The 19,789-nt window shown below is 38.8% G+C and overlaps 1 protein-coding gene across 1 annotated transcript in view; it reads right to left on the bottom strand.

The window, feature by feature from the left end:
* Positions 1–7,296: 7,296 nt before the first annotated feature.
* adamts9 (ADAM metallopeptidase with thrombospondin type 1 motif, 9) overlaps positions 7,297–19,789 on the bottom strand; it is a 256,778-nt gene continuing 244,285 nt past the window's right edge. Inside the window, exons 39-40 of the mRNA XM_043708280.1 lie at positions 16,598–16,692; positions 7,297–9,530 (exon numbers count right to left, since the gene is read on the bottom strand). Of these exons, the coding sequence (XP_043564215.1) occupies positions 16,603–16,692 (90 nt within the window). The 3' untranslated portion in view covers positions 7,297–9,530; positions 16,598–16,602. The remainder of the gene's footprint in view (positions 9,531–16,597; positions 16,693–19,789) is intronic.

Raw genomic sequence — 19,789 nt, forward strand, 5'->3', positions numbered from 1 at the left:
CTTACAGCTGTATTTGCCATGCCTGAATTTATCCATTGCATTTATCAATTATCTTTCACAAACACAACTATCACGAATAATTGATTAGATTAGATTAGATTACATTACAGTGTGGAAACAGGCCCTTCGGCCCAACAAGTCCACACCGACCCGCCGAAGCGAAACCCACCCATACCCCTACATTTACCCCTTACCTAACACTACGGGCAATTTAGCATGGCCAATTCACCTGACCCTGCACATCTTTTTTGGACTGTGGGAGGAAACCGGAGCACCCGGAGGAAACCCACGCAGACACGGGGAGAACGTGCAAACTCCACACAGTCAGTCGCCTGAGGGGGGAATTGAACCCGGGTCTCAGGCGCTGTGAGGCAGCAGTGCTAACCACTGTGCCACCGTGCCGCCCACAATAGTTTTTCTGAACTTTGAGCGAAAGTTGTACCAGCAGGAAAGCATTCATAACGTAGTCAGCAGGATGAATATATTCCATTACTGTATATCATTACTAATGACTACAATTGTTACTATATTCCATTATAGTGCTGAAAAGAGAGAAGCATCATCAAAGCATTTCACCTTGCACTGACCAGGACAAATAAAAGAATGCCAAATTTCATTTTCATCACAAGGGGTAGTGGCTTCAGATTTGTTGGAAAATGGATTCTGATTGGCTGAATTACCATGGCGAAAGCAAGAGGGAACAATAGGCTCCAACAAGCTTCTTGGTAATTTATAAAAGGCATAAATCTTGAACATATTAGTTTTGTTCACAGTGAACAGATTTCTGCATATGAATGTGTGTCGTTTTTGGCGAATTTAAATAACTGATCAAATATTATGATGTACAGAATTCAGTTTGTATTGATTGATTAGACAATAAAAATTATATCCTTGATGGTATTTGTAAGTTCATTATGTTACAAATTTACCAAGACAGCACCCGCATCTCTGCCAATTTCATAAGAACAATGACACAATCATTTCTATAGTATCCATTCCAAGTGTATTTCTTGTCAATCATGAAATATGCTCTCATTATGCAAGCCCATGCATTAAGGCTAGAAAATGTGTGGCTATCATCATTAATGAATGATCTGTTTTCTGCTTGATAGTTTGAAATTTTTAAAGTTTATTTTCATGGAAAATCTAAATATCATACAAAAATATACATATTAGTTATGACTAATAACTGAAGTGCAATATTTAAATTTATCAAGTAGTCAACATCCCTCGAGAATTAGGGAGCAAGGTTTCACAATTATTGAGTACTATTATAAGATCATGTAGGAATAGAAGTAAGTCATTAGGCTGTCAAATCTGCCCTGGCATTCAATGAAATCATGACTGATCTGATAATCTTCAATTTCATTTTCCTGTATTTTCCCCATAACCCTTGATTCCCTTAATGATTGAAAATCTGTCTCTCTGAGCCTTGAATATACTTAATGACCCAACATCTACAGCTCTCTGTGGTAAAGAATTCTACAGATTGACTATCTTCTGAGAGAAGAATTTCCTTCTTGTCTCTGCCCAACTGTGCGGTGTCATACTCTGAAATTATGACCTCTGATTCTAGACTCTCCAACAAGCACTAACATCCTATCTGCATTTACTTTGTCAAGCCCCCTAAGAATCTTGTATGTTTCAATGAGGTTGCCTCTCATTCTTGTAAACTCCAATGAGTACAGATCCAGCCTATTCAACCTCTCAGAAGCCAATCCTCCATATCTGCAATCAGCCTTGTGAATATTCTCTGGACTGCCTTTAGTGCCAGTATATCTTTCCTTCGATAAAGAAACAAAACGGTTCACAGTACTCTAGATGTGGTCTAACTAGTGTCTTGTTTAATTTTAGCAAGACTTCCTCTTTTTATATTCGGTTCTCATTGAAGTAAAGGACAAATATTCCATTTGCCTTCCCTCCCTGCCAAACTTGTTTGCTGTCTTTTTGTGATTTATGCATAAAGACTCAAAGTTTGTGAGAAGATTTGTAGCTCGGGTGCTCGTTGTTGTGGCTCTGTTCGCCGAGCTGGGAATTTGTGTTGCAGACGTTTCGTCCCATGTCTAGGTGACATCCTCAGTGCTTGGGAGCCTCCTGTGATGTGCTTCTGTGATATTTCCTCCGTCAGTTATAGTGGTTTGTCTCTGCCGCTTCCGGTTGTCAGTTCCAGCTGTCCATTGCAGTGGTCGGTATATTGGGTCCAGGTCGATGTTCTTATTGATTGAATCTGTGAATGAGTGCCATGCCTCTAGGAATTCCCTGGCTGTTCTCTGTTTGGCTTGTCCTATAATAGTAGTGTTGTCCCAGTCGAACTCATGTTGCTTGTCATCTCTGGGTTATCGGGTCCTTCATTCTGGGGAGTTGTTGTCTGAGAGTGGCTGTTGGTTTGTGTGCTGTTATGAGTCCTAGTGGTCGCAGTAGTCTGGCTGTCAGTTCGGAAATGCTCTTGATGTATGGTAGTGTGGCTAGTCCTTTGGGTTGCAGCATGTCCTCGTTCCGTTGCCTTTCCCTTAGACATCTGTTAATGAAATTGCGGGGGTATCCGTTTTTGGCGAATACATTGTATAGGTGTTCTTCTTCCTCTTTTTGCAGTTCTGGTGTGCTGCAGTGTGTTGTGGCCCTTTTGAACAATGTCTTGATGTAACATCTTTTGTGTGTGTTGGGGTGGTTGCTTTTATAGTTCAGGACTTGGTCTGTGTATGTGGCTTTCCTGTATACCTTTGTGGTGAATTCTCCGTTCGGTGTTCTCTGTACCATCACGTCTAGGAATGGGAGTTGATTGTCCTTTTCTTCCTCTCTAGTGACTCTGATTCCTGTAAGTGTGGCGTTGATGATCCAGTGTCTGTTCTCTATTTCTGTGTTTTTAATGATTACAAAGGTGTCATCCACATATCTGACCCAGAGTTTGGGTTGAATTTGCGGTAAGACTGTTTGTTCTAATCTTTGCATTATTACTTCTGCCATGAGTCCAGAGATGGGTGAGCCCTTGGGTGTGCCGTTGATTTGTTCATATATTTGATTGTTGAATGTGAAGTGTGTTGTGAGGCACAGGTCCAGTAGTTTGAGTATGCTATCTTTGTTGATAGGTTCACCATCCTGTTGTCTGTTCTGTATGTCCAGCAGGTTGGCTATTATTTCCCTGGCTAGAGTTTTGTCGATAGAGGTGAACAGTGCCATTACATCGAATAAGACCATAGTTTCTTCCTTGTCTATGTGTATATTTCTGATGATGTCCAAGAATTCTTGTGTTGACTGTATAGAGTGTCTGGATCCGCTGATCAGGTGTTTCAGTTTCTGCTGTAGTTCTTTAGCCAGTTTGTGTGATGGTGTCCCTGGTAGTGATACTATTGGTCTGAGTGGAATATCTGGTTTGTGCACTTTAGGTAGTCCATCTAATCGGAGGGTGTTGTTGCTTTCAGGTTTCATTCTTTGTTGGTCAAACCTGGTTATCTGTCCGTTTTTTTGTAGGTTCCTCAGTGTGTTGTTTATCCTATTGGTGAGCTGTGGGGTGGGGTCAAACTCCCTCTTTTGTTGGGTGTTGGTATCTGCAAGTAGTTGTTGCGCTTTTTGGATGTACTCTGCTTTGTCCAGGATGACCGTTGTCTGCTGGTAGTATGATTGTAGTATGATTATGTGCTTATCGTTTCTTAGTGATTTTAGTGCTTCCCTCTCCTTGGTGTTGAGGTTATGTGTTTGTCTTTTCCTTGTTATCAGAGGTACGATACTTTGTCTCACTGTTTGTTGTGTCTCTTCTGTCAGTCCATTGTTCCTGAGTGTGCATTCTAGTGCTGCTAGGAAGTCTGCTGTCTTGGCGTCCCTGTGGTTGTAGTTGAGTCCCTTAGCCAGTATTGTTCCTTCCATCAACTTTGGCACACTCTGCTATGGTCCGGGTCCATTCCTGATTGGTGGTTTTTGAAATTAACGATTTTTGGCCCGCAATTTCTTGTCTGTATTTGTGAAGTCTGTTGTGAGCGTCTGTAATCATTACCTGGATCATCCTGAATCCGTTCTGTCTGGCTGTGTCCCTGGCTTGTGGGTTGTTGACTGGTAGTCTGTATCTGACACATGATGGAAGGATTTGATTCTTTCGGCATTTGTGCAGGAACCGGAGTTGTTCGTATGTGGCGCTTAGGCGGTTGGCACAGGATTCCCATTTCCTGGCTTGTCTTAGCGTCTCTCGCCTGTCGGTGTTCAAAGTTTGTGAGAAGATTTGTAGCTCGGGTGCTCGTTGTTGTGGTTCTGTTCGCTGAGCTGGGAATTTGTGTTGCAGATGTTTCGTCCCATGTCTCGGTGACATCCTAGTGCTTGGGAGCCTCTTGTGAAGTGCTTCTGTGATATTTCCTCTGGCATTTATAGTGGCTTGTCTCTGCCGCTTCCGGTTGTCAGTTCCAGCTGTCCGTTGCAGTGGTCGGTATATTGGGTCCAGGTCGATGTGCTTATTGATTGAATCTGTGGATGAGTGCCATGCCTCTAGGACTTCCAAATTCCTTTGTGCTTTAGGTTTCTGCAGTCTTTCTCCATTTAACTAAGATTCAGCACCTTTATTCTTCCTGCCAAAGTGCATAACCTAACATTTTCCTGTGTTATACTCTAGCTGCCAAGTTTTTGCCCACTCGTTTAACCTGTTTATATCCTTTTGCAGACTCTCAGTGTCATCTTCACCATTTGTCTTCTCATCTGTTTTTATGTCACCTGTAAACGTGGGTATAGTACTTATATTTACCTCATCCAAACCATTGATGTATATTGTAAATAATTGTCGTCTCAGCACTGATTCCTGTGGCACTCCACTAGTTACAGAACACCATTCTGAAATGCTTCCCCACTCCCCACATCCCAACTATCTGTCAACTATTTGTCAGCGAATCCTCTATCTATGCTAATAGATATTTTTAATCAACCTGTTCAGACATGTCATGCAACAACCCTGTGGGTCTTGAACCAATTCTTCAGGCTCCAAGATAACACTGTCCCACAACAGCCCTGCTATACCACCCCCAACACCATGGGCACTTATCTTATTAAGTAGGCTAATGTGCCAGATGGTAGTTCTGCCTTCATAAATAGATTCATGGTTACATAATCCAGATTTATGTGTACAACATTAAACTTCCCAGCAATAATTAACAGTTAATTAAAACATGTTTTCCTAACAAGTGCACACATTTAGCAGACATTATCCACGGGCAGATTTCTCTGGCATATCCATTGCCTTTAGGCAGATCATCTCTCACACTTCAAAGATGCTGAGAAATTAACCTTTGTAGTACATACAGATGATATTTCTGCAAGTGGTGATGATTGCAAATGGTGATGATCAGTTTCCATATGCATGACAATTTCCACTCTACCCTTCAATCTCCGCACTGCCAAATTGTTTTTTCTGACGTCCATTAATGCATGATGTCCAGTGATCCATAATTTCCTGCAGTTGAATATTGAAAATACCAACGATATTGTTTTCAATTCCAATGACAAACTCTCCCCTTACCAGTGATTATTGCTCACTGATGAGGTTGAAAAACACAGATCAAAACCTCAGGATCCCTTTAAAATAAAAACACCAGGTCCATATGTGTTAGGACACACATCTGAAGTAGGCAGGACTTTAACCGGGCCTTCTGATTTAGAGGTAAGTACTGAACTGTACCATGAGAGCCCTCCTGGATCCCTTCTGACCGCAAAGAACAATCCACTGCAAGGACACACTATTTACTGTTTTAAAAAATATTTTCTAATCAACCTGATCAGGGATGTTGTTACCTTATTTTCTTAAATAACTTGATGCAGATGGGATATGGGAACCCAGACCTCTTAGTCCAGAGGTAGGGATACTATCACTGCAGCAGAAGAGCTCTCAAGGATTTTTTCTCCCCCCTTTTATATCTGGAAGTGCTATCACACACAACTTATTTTTTTCCATAGCAAATCATCTGTGTTTTTTTTCATCCATTAACCATCACCATTAAATTATCTGGGTTTCCAATTGTGCAATTTATATGCAGAGCACATTAAGGACAATGCAATAACACCAAAAGTGAGGGAGTCAAGATCTTTTTTTAAAATATTTTCTAATAAACCTGTTCAGGGATGTTATGACATACCTCTGGAACAGGTGGGAATTGTGGTTCAGAAGTAGGGATACTAATACTGCACCATACGAGCCCCTTCCAAAATCCCTTTCTTTCTTTTTCCAACATCCCTTTGGATCTCAAGGGACAAGTTTCAGCAAGAGCATCCTGTTTATTAGCACTTTAGAATGAATTTTGTCATGATAGGACCCAATTTATTTGGGCTAATGAGACACTTGCCTTTTTCTCATTTCAACAACCTTACTTAAGTAGCTACTGACTCAAAAGTGATTAGAAATATGGTACTAAATGTGATGTTTTTATCGACAAGTACTAATTTCACATCAAAACACAAGAATCAGCAATACACAATTAGTGAGATTTGTAAATGAAATATTGTTGCATGGATAGCTTCATTTCTTCATTTATAGAAAATGCAAGACAAAAATTCCTGCAGTTATTTATGAATTTTGACCTCAATACTGGACTTCAGATAGAGTCATAGAGTCATACAGCATGGAAACAGACCCATCAGTCCAACTCATCCATGCCAACCAGATATCATTTTATATAAATGACAAAAAGCAGTGGACCCAGCACCTAGCCTTGTGGTCCATCTCTGACCACAGGCCTTCAGTCCCAGAAAAACCTCCACCACCACCCTCTGCCCCCAACTTCAAGCCAATTTTGTACACAAATGGTCAGCTGTCCCTACATTTCCATGTGATCTAACCTTTCAAACCAACCTACCATGCAGAACCCTGTTGAACATCTTGCTGAACTCCACATAGACAACGTCCACTGCTCTGTCCTCATCAATCTTCTTTGTTACTTCTCCAAAAACTCAATCAAGTTGGTGAGATACGGTTTCCCACGCTCAAAGCTATGTTGACTATCCCCAATCCCTAACCAGTTCTTGCCTTTCCAAATACATGCAAATCCTGTCCCTCAGAATCCCTTCCAACAACTTACCTACTACTGCTGTCAGACTCACTGGTCTATAGTTACCTGGCTTTTCCTTACCCCTTTCTTAAATAATGACATCACATTAGCCACCCTCCCGTCTTATTCACCACTGATAAGCATTATCACCTTCTCAAACTTTTGGAGCTTCTATTGCTTTTGGCCAAAATTCTTAAGTTTGCATTAAAAAAAAACTTTAAACTTCATAACATATAGCAAAATAATTTATTTGTTATAGTGATCAATTTTTAAGTTACCAGTGCATATTTTAATATTTGTCATAAATACATTTAAACTATGAATAGCATCTTTAATAATGTAACATTGATTTACTATATTGTAGTGCACAGTGTAACACTACTATAAAATGATGTCAATTTGTTACTTGCAGGAACAATGAGTACAACCAGTTCAATTTCTAAATGAATTTAAAACATCTGTGATTAATATTCATTTAGCAGACATTTTGTACTATAAGGCTGAACTGCACACACCTTAAATATTCATAGAGGTGCTATATGTCCAAGGCTTATTGCATATTATGAAGTTAAAATGTGCCTGTGCACTGAAGTTTAGGCACATAGTGCAAGATTTGCCTTGGATTTATGCAAAAACTTTAGAATTTCCTTTTCATGTGAAGTAATACTTGTAAGCAGAGTTTAGGTTTTAGGGAATACATTATAAATATTGTGATTAGAAAAATCAAAACAAATTCTCCGGCTATTATATGTAATTTACATTAATAGTAACCTTTTTTCTGTATGAAAAATTAAACTAATCTACACATATTATGAAACTAACAGACTTAGACGGGTAAAACTACTATAATTAGGTGAAGTTAATATAGTAATTAAAAACAACCACCTACCTACCTAATAGACAAAGACAAGTTTTCATGTAAGATACTTAAATTTATTTTGCCATTCTCTAATGGTATTTTTGTCCGTCATTGCATAGCGTTTAGTTAATGCTGACTGATTCTTTCATGCTCATATTAGTATAACATTATTGTTGGTGCATTCTTAACAAAACAAATCAATAATAAAAAAGATGGCTGCAATTCATCAACTGATTTGATATGGTATTAGTAAAACCCAATTTGATGTACATGCATTAACCATCATCTGAAAAATGATGCATCTTGCAGTTGAATTATTGGGAGTATTTTCAGCATTCTGCTTCAAATTGCAAATTACTTTCTTTACTGCTACAATATCAAATATCTTAACACAATCATAATGTAACTAGTATTTGATTTACTTCAGTCCAAATCTTCGAATGATGTAACAGCATGCAGGTGATAATACTTATTTATCATTTAATAAGTATGTTTACATAACAGGGATTCCCACGTTTGCAAAACTGAGTAAAATTAGCAGCATGTTTACAGAATTAATGTATGTTGACCATGCCCCCAGTATATTTTAAACTTATAATTGCTTGCACCATGAATAGCACCATTAAGTCTATTATGCCCTTTAATTATCAATGCAGTTTCTAACATTCCCTTTTTTCCTCTGACAAATTAGTAAGATTTTTGTTTTATAAAAAAATTCTAACCAACTATTTCACAAAAAAAATCTTTAAACATACTCTGTTGCATGTTTTGTGGTTCTAAATTTAGCAACTTTATTTGCTATTTAATTAACAAGAAGTTTGCTGTGTCAGCTTTTTATACCGTATCCTTCAAATAAGTGAATCAACCTGTTTATCATTATATTTAATGTAAATTAAAGTGCATTAAACTGATCAGACCATGCATTAATATTTGACATACTATTAATAGCAGCACATTAATTTACACAACAGGTTACTATTATTGTGAAATTTTAAAAAAAACTTATTGTGAGCCCAATCTTTGTTCCCTTTATATCACTTTGACCTTATGGAATCTATTCTTAGTGCTTAACAATTTGCTACCAGTGTACTCATTTTTGGTTAATAAGGCCTAATGAATGTTAACCAGTGCAATAACATACAGCTGCAAATACCCATATATTTACATAACATTTACCAAAATTACTTATAATGTGATAACAGTACATATTGTTTTGTTTCCTGATTAAAAGTGCAGAGGTAAATTCAAAGTTAAAAACACTCATAATATGGTACATAGCACCACCATTTAAAAATTGGCTTTTCAGTTGTTTTTTGGTTTACTAGATGTGTAGTGATAAGTAAACAAGTCAAAAACAGAGTGTCAATAAAATGTCCTTTTCTTACAAAGTTACATAACGTGTGCTATATGTACAAACAGCTTTACACTGTTGTACCCTTACACGTAAAGATAAAAACATAGAAGTATCCTGTCACAAAAACATTTTAAGAGAAATAAATATAAACACAGATCATAAATACAATATTATACATCAAAATGTCCAGATTTATCGACAGACATAGATCACAGAGGTATGTATGAGTTTGCCCTTCATCTTGTTCCAGCTTGCCTCACGTTATGTTTCACCTCCTTAATAATTCACATGCCTTGAAAACCTACTAAAAAGGATAAATAATCACTCAGTTATAACCAAACCACAGAATCAAAGAATATCACAGTAAAATTTGCTTAAATCCTGTAAATTAAGAGAGAGCTGACAGACTACTCTATAAAAATATAACCTGAAAGGTGTTAACAGAAAAGCTATGCTGATATTATAATTACAGCTTTTCTCTTGCACACCAAGGGTTTCAAAATTATCTACAAAACAGAACTAAGTTAAGAAATGTAATGCATATAAAATTGAAAAATGTCAAACTAGAATAAAAAGCTGAAAATATATAATGCATTGAAGAGTTCACATTTGGTGAAAACTGAACAACAGTTTTTGAACCACTTAAATAGAAGATTACTATTTCTGTATTAGAGATTGTTTGCAATTAATATGTTTTCATAATCATTAATTTTTAACAGCAAATGTGTGCTTGTAGTTTTCAGAAATGCTCATACTTAAATCTTCTACTTTCCTATTTCCATTCGTTTGCAACCCTTTATGTTCATGGTGTATTTGTACCAGACAACCTTTTGTCTTTATATTACTAATTCAGTGAGAAATAATGATTTTTCACCGAAGTTTACAATCTAAATATTTCAAGGATCTGTAAGTTAGAATTGTAAGGTTTGTTGAACTTCGTTTCATCGGGAATAAGAACATATTTTGTCACTTCAAAAGTTCCACAATGATTCTGTAATATTTTTCAAGTAGGAGCTGGTTAGCTCACTCAGCTGCTCAGCTAGTGTATGGATTATTTTACTGCCAATAACTCAGCTTCGATTCCTGATCCAGCTGAGTTAGATTTATGTCTACCTCTTTTGTTCTATCTGTAATAAAAATCATGGCACGTTGCTATATTTAGGTGAATAATCAGCCTCCAGGCAGAGATCTCAAGGAGATGAATGCTTTTTAAATAACTAACAAGTTTCCTCACCAATATAAATGTTAATTAACAAGCAAATTGATCAACTATTTACATGTGTTATAAAAACATGTCTTTACACATTTCTCTTATACAGATGTACAATACTATATTTTAATGACCATGGAATAAACAAATTGGCAAGTGAACTTAATCAGTGATTATGTGCCAACTGCTGCTTTCACAGATCAGGAAGAGTCCAGTTGTCTATATTCTGCACCTGAACTACATAATTTGGCAGAATATCCAGGTGTGAACATCTGCACTCGAAAAATATTTCAGCAAAAATGTTCACATGGCAGACAAATTTGACACTAACATTGTAAAGGAAGAACAAAGTCAATCAGAGCATGAGTAACCCCCTGTGATATCGTTCACAGCCCTCCTAGCACTGTCACATGTATTGTGCTATGTCTCTTTAAGGATTATGATGAGGTCATTCAAGTACACCTCATAGAATATAAATTCCCTGATTGAATCAGAATAATGGGCGCAATCAGGGAGCCCTGGCTGACAGTTATAAACAAAGAGTGTCAGAGGTTCTGAGAGTTGGATAAATGTCAAGGACTCTCCATGTGTAAATAAGGGTAACTAAATGATGAGAGTGGAGTTATTTCAGTTGTGATGAGAGGAAAGCATGCTCCTCAAGAAATTCACTCGCAACAGTTGTCTTTGAGTTGGGATAAGCATTGGGAATAAATAATATTGGGGAAGATGAAAATCAATGAGTAATTTTCCTGAAAACTTGTGGTTCTGCAGCTTTTCCAGTTATTAGGGTCCTAACATCCTGAGGCACAAGATACTAAAACCGGTCAAGAGGTCACAGAATTAGCTAAGAAATATTACAACCCAAAGCCTCCTCTAATTCTGAGACACTCTCAGTTTTACTTGGCAGTTCAATAACCAAGGATATGCAAATCAGGATTTTTGACTTGGCTAAGAGGTCTAGCAGAGGCATGTGACTTTGGATTAACCCTTAATGAGATACTGAGAGACCATTTAGTATGCGGAATTAATGACATAACCATGCAAAAATGCCTATACACTGAAGCCCAACTGGACTTCAAACAGGCACTACAACTGGCTTTATTATTGGAAAATGCTACAAGTGGAGCATATGAGTTGTAGAGTGTTTCAATGGAAGTGGACACTCTCGCCTGTCTGACTGAGCTTGGGAAATATTAAAAGGTTCGGCCCAAGCTTGATGGGATGAAATTGGTTGAGAAAGATTCACCTAAACTGGCTCAATATGTTTTGTTTAGTGAAGTCCCAATTCAATTAGCAGACGTTTTGCAGGAAGGTCTAGGAACTATCAGAAGAGGTAAGACCACCCTTGCATGTTGACCAGAAAGCAATTCCATGATTCTGCAATGATGTGGAGGTGTTGGACTGGGGTGGAAAAATTAAAAATCAAACACCAGGTTACAGTCCAACAGGTTTATTTGGAAGGACTAGCTTTCAAAGCACTACTCCTTTGTCAGGTAGCTAGTGGGGCAGGACACAGAATTTAGAGTAAAAGATCAAATTGTCATACAACTCTGCAATGTACTGATGGATTTCTGTTAAGTCTTTAATCACTTAGAATGGGTTGCAGGTTTTGATTCATTCATATGTAAATTCAAGAACTGTTTTCAAGTCACATTCCTGAGATAACTTATGTTTTTTAAAAAAAGGTAACATCGCAGCTCAAACAATGCCTTAAAGGTGTGAGGTTAGAGTCTGTTTGTATTCTGAGTCAGACTGATTCTATTTCCAAAGTAGAAATTTATAAAATGTCACATGGACTGACTGTATGCTTTTTGAACAGAATAGAATATATCTACAAATACAAATTCACCCCCATAGGTGTGTGTGTGTGTGTGTGTGTGTGTGGAGAGTGAGAGAGATTGTGTGCATGTGGGACAGAGGGAGAACTATGAGTGTGTGTGTGCATGTGTAGTGAGTGTGTCGGAGTATACACCTGTGAGAGGGTGTGCATGAGTGTGAGGGGGTGTGTTTGTGTCTGAGAGAGTGTATGAGAGAGGGTCTGCATGAGTGTGTGAATGTGTAAGAGTGTGTGCATATAGTGTAGTGGGGTCACCTGTGGTGTGACATGAACCCAATATCCCAGTTGAGGCCACCCTCATGGGTACCGAACTTGGCTATCAGCCTCTGCGCAGTGACTCTGCATTGTTACGTATCCCAAAGTCAGCCTTGGAGGACGATCACCCAAAGATCCGAGGCCGAATGTTCTTGACTGCTGAAATGTTCCCAATTACCATAACACGTGGGGATAATATGCACCACGTGGACGGCAGATGCTCGTATGACTCGGCCAACATTGTCCATCTCTACGCTACAGGCAAGAATGACCCGAAGCATGGTACATTGGCGAGACCAAGCAGATATTACTGCAACGGATGAATGGACACTGTGCAACAATGTCTAGACAAGGATGTTCGCTCCCACTCATGGAACACTTCAGTGGTCAAGGACATTCAGCCTCGGACCTTCAGGTGGCCGTCCTCCAAGGCAGACCTTGGGATACACAACATCGCAGAGTCGCTGAGCAGGGGCTGATAGCTAAGTTCCGAACCCATGAGGGTGGTCTCAACTGGGATCATGAGTTCATGTCACACTACAGGTGACACCACTACACTATACACACACTCTTACGCAGGCTCACAGTGATAAAAAACTGCATGCATCTTTTTGCAAATCACTGACTCCAAATGTTGGTCACAGATAAATGGGACATTGTTTGCCAGTAGAGAATTTGAATATTTCCTAAAGTTGAATGGTATTTGTCATATAAGGAGAGCTACATAACATCCAAAGTCCAATGATCCTGCAGAAACAGTCGTCCAAATTTTAAAAGCAGGCTTTAAAAAAACAGCCGCAAGCTTCACTGGATAATATACTGACTCGGTTCCTATTTGATTATAGATTCACCCCTCATGCAACTACAGGAATTACTCCGGCAGAGTTGCTAATGGAGAGAAGACTCTGCACCAGGTTAAATCTGATCTTCCTGGACGTGGCAGGGGGGAGGAAGGGGAGTGAAATGACATTGGGAATGCCAATGCCAGGCACAAGACTATGTTAAGCAGGAGAGACAGTTTACTTCAGGGGAAGGAATTTAGTGTAGAACCCATAGGAATGGCCCTGCATGGGTAAGAGGCATGGTTGACACGAGATCAGATCCAGTGACATACTAAGTTCAGGTAGGTGCAATGGTCCAGAACAAGCACATGGACCATATGATAACTGCAAACTTGCCAACGGTGCAGGAGCAAAACACACCCAGCTCCTTAATTGCGTTTATGATGGTTCCGAAAATCGTGAGTTCTCCCTCTCTGTCAAACATTGAGGATATCTTTGAATCTGAGATGGACATAGCAGATGTCGCTGCCTCAATGCCTTTGCCACCTGAAGAGGAGAATAAATTTCTTCTGAGATGTTCTGGGCACAGGAGCGAGCTACTGTGCATTATACGCCGCCTGTCTCAGAGGCAGAGTCGGAGGAACCTGATCCAGTGCTAAAATATCTTAGAAGGAGCAACAAAAAAAATCTGCCTATTTTGTCGGACTAAGAGGGGGAGGGATGTAATGTTTGTTCTAAGGTCAGCTAGGTGGACCTCATAGATATGAATTCCTGATTAGGGCTGTTAATCTGGTCCAGTCAGGGATCCCTGGCTGACCGACAAGATCAGGAATGTCGGACATCCTGTTCACTGAAAGAGTTGGCTCTCAACTTGGATCCTTGTTCCTTAAAGGCTAAGTAGGGGTGTTGCCACAGTAGGCTTAGGAGAGAGCATGCTTATTAAGATGGTAGAGATGGGAGACCTTTCTGATTCAGACATGTTTCACTTGAGAGGCATGTTGTCTGCAAGATATTTGGTGATCCCCTTCATCGTTCTGTAGTCAAGCATCCATTAAGAACAAAAGTCAGCAAACTTCCAATGCACAAACAATGCAAGGCTCCAGAGTTTCTACTGAAACAACATTCCCTCACACACTGATTTGCTTCGTTAACTCTTATTTTTCATTCCCCTTCCATTCATTTGATGAAAAGGAAACACAAGTTTGTCTCAGTGTAACAAAGTTCGTAGTGCTTTATTGCACAACAGTTTGATATTGTTTGCAACAGAAACACAGGGGATCACAAAAAATCACAAATTGACATCACCAATACCTTCGCTTATGCCCCTCTTACAAGCTGCTTTTGTAGCTATGGGTAGTTTGGAAGTAACGTCGTTGATAATGACTGCATAAAGCTCTTGGCAGTTGGCCTCACTGAGGAGATTCTAGGAAGGATGGAAGACTCCAAAGAATTTTGCACCATATCACTTCAGGAACAGCCTGAAACAGGCCTCTGTTATAGGCCGAAAAGATAACAGATAGTTCCTCTGTCAGAACGCCCACAGAGATGGTTGATGGCGATCTCAGACCCTTATGAGGTTTGGCACTTTTATCACTATTGCTAGATCCTCAAGCCTTTTGTGGCATCCATGATCACTGGGAGGGAAACAGCTGATATTCATGTCATGCGTCTTCATACAATTTGTATCACTGACCAGTCAATCCTAGACTGTAGCATACATTCTGTGCACCTCTCCTATTTTGAATAATATAGATGTGGTTTTCAATGAGAATAGCCATCCTCTTAATGAAGGAGTTGATGAGCTTTAAAATACAGAATCATTGTGAGGTGTGTGAGATTCTCCATTCTCATCCCATGATTTTACAATGTTTCAGGTAACTTCTGACATATGACAAAAATCTCATCCTGGTTCTTCATGATTCCAACTCTTTGCATCTTTACCCAGCTGAGTTGAGCTCAACTGAACCTCCTTCCTCTGAATATGACTAACCACAGGCTGGCTTTGCTGCCCTCATAACCAGCTGCTGTGATGTGAGGTGAACCCAACCTGCACCACTACTCAGAGTACTCACTGACGTGCAAATGTTTGCACTGGTAGAAGGTTCACAAAAAAGATGTAATAATCTCGAATTCAACATGTCTTCCTCCTTTGACTCCTCAAGAATATGTATGCACTTCCCTCTCTATAATTGGTCCTATGAGAGACATTCAGTAAGGTGGTGAGAGTTTTCAACAGAGGAGCATTATTCCAATTGAATGATCCATAGCAAGCAAGATTGAGTGTGAGACCTTTCAACCTTCAGATCACATGCTGTGATACAGTAAAGATATCATGAGCATGACTTGTAAAGATGTGCTGACATACATACAATGAGAGTGAAAAAACTCCACAGAGGCCAGTACCCGGTCACAAAGTCACTCTTTATTTACACGTGGAGCATCCTTGGCATTGATACCACTCTCAGAGTGAGCTGGAAATCTGATATTCCTGTTCTTATCTGTCATTCCAGTCAATTGGACCAGATTAACAGCCCTAATCAGAAAAATCATATTCTACAAGGTCTACCTGGCTAACCTCGTTACAATCATTACACTCTAGGACAGTAAGACTCTAATCCTGGCTTTGAGAGGCAATATAAATTATTTCCATAGCGACTGTTTAGGAAAAGCTCAGGATAAACTATTAGATCCTTTTTATGCTGATGGGATTTGAAATCCATTGAATTCAGAGCATGAACAATGGCAAGCTATAACTGGTAGCCAGAATTCCTGCCCTGTCATATTTTTGCTAGCGGAGAGGAGCTCAAAAGATTTCTGTTTATTAACGAGGGAAACTTTGACCAATATTTCCTTTTGTAAAGCTTATTCACTATTTTGTTATCGGTGTAACTTTTAGAGAAAGTAGAATTATGCAATATTGACTTATTGATATTGTCGAGTCAAAGATGTAGTACTGAAAAAGTACAACTGGTTAGGCACTATCCGAGGAGCAGGAGAGTCGACATTTTGAGCATAAGTTCTTCATCAGAAATGAGCTGAAGGGTCTGATGGATTTTCAGGTTCCTCAGTTCATTCCTGATGATGAGCTCATTCTTGAAACATTGACTCTCCTGCTGATTGGATGCTGGCTGACCAACTGTGTTTTTCCAGCACCACATGTTTTGATTCTGATCTCCAGCATCTGCAGTCCTCACTTTCTCAATTTTAGGCTGCAGTTGTATTGGTCTGGTACTGGTTGTTATTGAATATTAAGAAACTTTTGAGAAAGTACTTAAAACAATGAATACCTGAGCTAAAGCAATTGTACATGTAGTCCTGTTCCTGAATATGGGATGCACTTGCCACAATAGCCTCCACATTTCCCAGTCACTTTGGTGCCATTCTGTGGATAGAACAGGATTAACGTCACTGTCGCCAATGGAAGATAAAACGATCCATTAATGCCTAAACAAGTTAATAAAACTTTAAAAATATAAAATGAAAAACTTGTCAAAATCTTTTTTCCTCCTTTATTTATTAAAATGCTGGTTGGTTAATTTCATAAGTATTAGACCTAAGATATAAAACACAGCCAGTACATACCTGTTACTTATTTACTAATTACTTATTTGATTAATACTATCTTGTGCACACTGATAAGTATATACAAAATAATTTAGAAATGTGAACAATGATAATACTGGAAAATTTATTTTTAAAAAACACAGGAATGGGTCAAGAGCTATGATTATTGAATCCTAACAGCTCAATTTGCTGTATGAATTATTGATTTATTTTTGCATCTCTACCACATCAAACAATTGTTCTACATCTGACAGAAGCAGGAATTCTTCCAATTCAATTTTGAATATTTCTGTTGAGTTGTCTTTCTATGCAGATGTTGTTTATACAGTTACATTTTGTATATACTTGTGAACTTATATAGGGTGCAGATTTTTCTCCACTGAAACTGGTTTGTCAGAGTCTTTTACATCAATTTAGTTTATCAATTTCTCTTGGCGATTTGAGTCTTCCATTTGTGCTGTTTGCAAAACTGCCAATTTTTTTAATGATGTTTGGATATATGGTTTCCAATCTCATTATCTAAGTTATTAATGAATATAGTGACAAGTAGGACCCACGGAAGAGAACAGTATAGTTTGGCGTTTGCAATGTTCTCATCTACTTCTATTAAAACCCTGGGATGGAAGCAATTTAATTCTTCTAAATTGTTGCTGTTTATGCCTAAAGTATTTTTTCCTTTACTCTTATCTTGCTTACATTATGTTGAATTCTTGGGCTAAATTTTCATGTGGGTATGGATGCAAATTTGTTGAGCAGAAATAAGATTTTCCTCCACATTGCTAACCTTGTGCTATTTTCCTCTGACATTATTTGTGGTTTGGGATACCTGGTGTGCAAAATACATATGCATGCTCATTGGGATCAGGCTCCCCATTTTAAAAGTTGACCAAAACTGGATTTCCTCCTGCACACATTTTATCTGCTGGCATGGAGATTTGGAAGTCCGTTCACAATATGCTGGGTTTTAAGAATTTGTGAAAAAAAATGCAAAACCGACTGAGTCTAGAATATTCTGTAAGGTAGCTGTAAAAGATTTTGGCATTTTCCAATGTCACTATTAGCTGTTGGATAATAATGTAGATGTGCTTTTTAAGCAATGATTCATTTTATAGATCTGTCCGGCAAAGATTAGTTGACAGTTACATTAATCAGCATTGGGTAATTGTTTACCTGCATTACAGTGTTTTTCCAATGGACTAATTATAATAATTTATTAAATTGTAAAAAGGGGATAGTCTCAGGGCAGAATGCGAACATTTGGTAGTTAAGAGTCCAAATCTTTTTGTACTAATCAAACTTCTTTTGCAGTCACCATTTAAGTTAAATCTCAAGGTTAAGTTCTAAAGGTGCCAGTCTTAAGTAGGAGTTCAACAAGGTCTCCATTGAAAGAGCAGCTGGGCACAGTTAATTAAAGAAGCAGCCAAAACTAGTTCCTCTGTAACTGGGTGAACTAAGCCTTTTGTGTTCAGAATATATAAACCTAGCTAACAATGTGCGATTGAGCGTTTGAGTGTGACTTACAATGAAGGGCTGCACATTGATGATTAAGGGAGTTGGGGAAGAAGGAAATGAGTTTTTTTTTGGCTTTTTCAAATATCAGGAATTGGTTCTTTCTTTGCTATAGGAGAGGAAGCTTAATATTTGGTGACTATGTCTATGACTCCAGGGTGAACATGTTGATACTGAGCGCTTAATGTTTGAGCAGCTTCAGCTCAGAGTTTGCAAGCTGTTGAACTACAGACACTGTGACATTTCAGGAAGTGAGAAAGTTTCTTGGGGCCTTTTTATAAGGAACCAGTCACAGCTCTTCAGATATAGTCTTTTAATTTCAATGTTCAAGGCCAATAGAATAGACAGTTAAGGAGAAATTGAGAGCAAGAGCACATGAGCAGCAGCCTTTACAACAGGCTTGAGGTCCTTTCAGTTTGTTTGAATTAGAGTAGGTGTTGCAAGGTTGTTGAATCAACTGGCCAGAGCACTATGATCTAGGAAGGCATTCAAGGAGATTGACCAAAGAAGAACATAGTGGTATTGGGCGTCAGTATAATCTGAGGGATTGACACTTTTCTCTGGCAGCAAAGACTGCGGATCGAGTGTGCTGTGTTGCCTTTCTGGTGCCGGGATTTGGGACACCTGCTCAGGGTTGGAGAGTGATTTGGGAGTGGAAAGGAAGTGTCCTGTTACCATGCAGCTATCATGTATAATCTGAGGGATTGACACTTTTCTCTGGCAGCAAAGACTGCAGATCGAGAGAGCTGTGTTGCCTTTCTGGTGCCAGGATTTGGGACACCTGCTCAGGGTTGGAGAGTGATTTGGGAGTGGAAAGGAAGTGTCCTGTTACCATGCAGCTATCATGTTGATATCATGTAGATATCAACTACATATTCAGAACAAAGAATGTTCTGCTGTGTCAATACAAGTAGCAAGGCACTTCCAAAATAAGCACCAGAAACTCAAAGGTCAGAATCTCTGCATTATACCTGGCATAGAGCAAATCAGATTAGAGAAGTGAATAAATAGATTAAATACTGGTGTGGGAGAAGTGCAATGGTTTGTGTGGCACTAGCACCAATATGGGGAAAGTGGGGTCTATCTTGTTGGGATATTAGGCTCTTGTACCATTCTGGGGCCAGTGTTCTTGCAAATCAAAAATAGAGAAATAGAGAGGACTTAAAATTAAGTCAGGTGGGCAAGGAAGCAAATTTGGGAAAATGTAGTAAATCAAAGAGTAAAGATAAGGCAAAAGAGAACTACAATAAACAGACTCTCATAGGAAGGGAGAGAGGTATAAATCCAAGTGTAAATCAACAGATATCACTACAGCATACAAAAAGCACGACAACAACCTGATGAAGGAACAGAGCTCCGAAAGCTAGAGCTTCCAAATAAACCTGTTGGACCATAACATGGTGTTG

This window comes from Chiloscyllium plagiosum, chromosome 18 (assembly GCF_004010195.1).
Source record: "Chiloscyllium plagiosum isolate BGI_BamShark_2017 chromosome 18, ASM401019v2, whole genome shotgun sequence".
NCBI lineage: Eukaryota > Metazoa > Chordata > Chondrichthyes > Orectolobiformes > Hemiscylliidae > Chiloscyllium > Chiloscyllium plagiosum.